Genomic DNA, 3,018 nt, shown 5'->3' with positions numbered 1-3,018 from the left:
CCCTTTAAAAATATTTTAATTAGAGACAGAGTCTTGCCAAGTTTCTCAGGCCTCACTAAGTTGCTGAGACTAACTTTGAAGTACGATCCTCCTGCCTCAGCCTTCCAAGCAACTGGGAATACAGGTGTGTGCCACCATGCCCAGCCAGTTAGAGAGACTTACAGTTGTTTTGTGGTTTTCCCAGTTCCTATCCCAATCTGGAACCTAGGCCCAAACCCAATTACAAAACCAGAAGATAAGCTTAAATCCAGACCTGTCTTCTGTGCCCAACACTGGTTTTGCTTCTCTGTAACAGGGAATAACAGTGTAGATCATTAAATGAAAGCAGACACACCCCAAGTCTCTTCCTTTTCTTTTTCCAGAATATGTGGCAGTAGTAATGATAGTAGTAACACAGAAGCGGCAGTGACAGCAGCTCAGCAGCCTGAAGGGGCCTCTCCATTCTTTATTCAGTCCCAATAAGTTAAAGGGCAAAGGTGTAGGGCAGGGCCTCTTAGGTGAGGATGCTGCTAACTGAAGGCAGCAATTCAGCCAGGTGCTCCAAGACACCCCCCTCTTCGCATAGTGGGTTGCCCTCCAAGTTGAGAAGGACTAGCCTGGGGCAGGAGGCAAGAGGCTGGAGTGCTGCAGGTTGCTGGAGGCCTTGGGTGGAGAGTCAAGGAAAGTTCAGCAGGTTTCCCCAGATCTGTCTACTACTTGGCACCCTTGAGAGCTGGCAACTGCTGCCTGGAAGCCTGTTTGATGGGAATGTCCCATGGAGGGAGTAAGGCTCAAGGCAGGGCTGCAAACACCTGCCCATAGTGGCTGGGCAGGAAGCACATGAAGCTGGCTGGGGGTGGTTCCAGAGCAGTGGTGGAGACTATGGCAAAGAAGAAAACTAACCTGATACAAAGAGGCATTCACTGTTCAGCAATGACCAAGTGCTGCCAAGTGGAAATAAGGTCAAAGGTTGCTCTAACTTTCAATTTTTAAAAGAGGAGTCAGTCTTAGATTTTTTAAAAAATATGCAATTTCCTGGTTTTTATAACACTGTGTGGTCCCCAGGAACCACCTTCAGGTTGCCCGTTTGTGAACTCTGATTTGAGGAAGTCACTTACCCTCTACAAAACTCCACTGATGCAAGTTAATGATAGCTCCAGACAACCCCAGGCTATCATCTCCCCTCAGCTCACACTGCCAGAGCCTCTGTCTCCCGCCCGTCTCAGTCTGGTACTCTGTCTATGTCTGCGGTCTGTCCCTCCACAGTGTCCTCCTTACTCTACACTATCAGCAAGGGAGCCAAAAGGATACGGTTGTTGCACAGTAAAAGTTCCTGCAGCCGGGGCAAGTTGGTAATGCCATCCAGGGACTCTATGGTGTTATCGTTTGCCTGCAGCACCTGGGGAGCAGGAAGGCACAAGATTGAGTGGGCAGTTGTCAGCCTGGGGCTTGCACAAGCAATACAAGAGCCCAGGGTGATCAGCTTACAGTACATGGAAGGGTTCATGAGGTCAGGCTGGGTGATAGACTGGGGGAGGGCAACTGGTCACCTGTAGGGACGGGGAGGTCCTGGACATCTCTGTAGCACAGGCAGACTTCTGAGTTGGAGGAATGGAAAAAGGACCACACAGAATAGCAAGGGAAGAATGAATGTTTTACCTCAAGGCAACGCAGAGCAGCCAGGGCAGGGGGCAGGGTTCGGAGACGATTATGTGACAGGTCAAGATGGGTAACCAAAAGCAGCTGTTCCAGATGGCAGAGCACTGTCAGATCCTAGGAGTGTGAAGGGTATGAGATACCCAGCAAGACTGGGGGGAGGGTCCTCAGCTTCTTGCCCTCTGTGCCCTATACAGGCCCCTGGGGAAGTTGCTGAGGAGAGGATGATAGCATGTGGGAAGGTTGCCTTGCAGCCGGTGGGACATACAACAGACAGTGAGTACTAAGGGTGGGGTGACCAGTGGGAGTGAATAGAAGAGGAAGACTAAAGTGTGGAAGGGACAGAGGACAGTGAGGGTGCCAGGGTGACTGCTGAGTCAGCAAGAAGGGCTTGCAAAGAGGAGAGGTAGGCTTCAGGGATGTTATAGGAAGACTGGTAAGGACTAGAAAAGGGAAAGTGGAGCCTAGAAACCTCTAGAAACGATTTGAACTTTTATGTTCTAGGGTCTACTTCAGGGTGAGAGGCACGGGATACATAGCAGGGTGGGTCAAGGGTCACTCTGGAGGCAGAATGATATGACCAGTCTGGTAGAAGGAGCAGCAAGAGGCCCTGGTAACTCAGGATTTGAAACTGGGAGGTGTGAAGAAAATAGGCCAAGTGACAGAAAGCATGGACTCAAGGAAAAGGCTAGAAGGATGATGGATTCAATCTGGGTAGGGAAGATATATCCAGAATATGGTAAGGCCAGTGGGTAGGGGCCTAGCAGAGGGCACATACAGCAGCACATACCTTGTGAGCCAGGTGTAGCACGCGTACATCGGCATACTCCATCTTGAGCACACTGTTCTCTAGCAAGAATTTGCTGCGCAGGTCGTCCAGGTAGGCTGCTCGCATAGGGTCTACAGCCTGGTGGGAATGCAGCAGGCAGGTAAGTAAGTCAGCTGCTTTCCTCCTGCCTACTGGTCTTCCCCTGGCCAGTTCCCCCAGGCCCAACTTGCCTTGAGGGTTTGGAAGTACTGCAGTGTCTCCTTCTCATACAAGAGGGGGTCCAGTGCCCGCATCAGCAGAATGATGGTAAGCAGGCACCCTGAGGAAAGGTCAGAGAAACAGAGGAGTTCCTCTGGATCCTCCTCTGTTCCCATCCTCTTGAGACCATTCCTGCTTTCCCCAGGGGGCTTTCTTAGATGGGTTCTGGGGAACAGACTCTCAGAGAATGTGCCTCACATTTATTCTCAGGCTCCAGCTCCTGCAGCTCCTTACAGGATTTGAGCTCAGATTGTAGCACTGTGGACTTCTCCACTGACAGCTCACACCTGAGGGCGGAGCTATTGGGGGCGGGGACCCGTGATTGACACCTCTCTCCCCAGACTTCGGTGCTACCC

General features: G+C 51.3%; 1 protein-coding gene across 1 annotated transcript; it reads right to left on the bottom strand.

Moving 5' to 3' along the window:
- Window positions 1-416: 416 nt before the first annotated feature.
- On the bottom strand, window positions 417-2,984 carry LOC107134889 (geranylgeranyl transferase type-2 subunit alpha-like; the record flags this gene model as incomplete). Its single annotated transcript, XM_015476891.2, has 6 exons — window positions 417-642; window positions 1,291-1,378; window positions 1,639-1,752; window positions 2,426-2,542; window positions 2,635-2,723; window positions 2,861-2,984. Coding segments are annotated over 6 exons (681 nt in total), but the record flags the coding sequence as incomplete, so codon positions are not given.
- Between the last annotated feature and the right edge of the window lie 34 nt (window positions 2,985-3,018).

This window comes from Marmota marmota, unplaced genomic scaffold (assembly GCF_001458135.2).
Source record: "Marmota marmota marmota unplaced genomic scaffold, marMar, whole genome shotgun sequence".
Lineage (NCBI taxonomy): Eukaryota > Metazoa > Chordata > Mammalia > Rodentia > Sciuridae > Marmota > Marmota marmota.
Note: the sequence above shows the minus strand (reverse complement) of the source record. Positions and strands in the feature narration are given on the sequence as shown.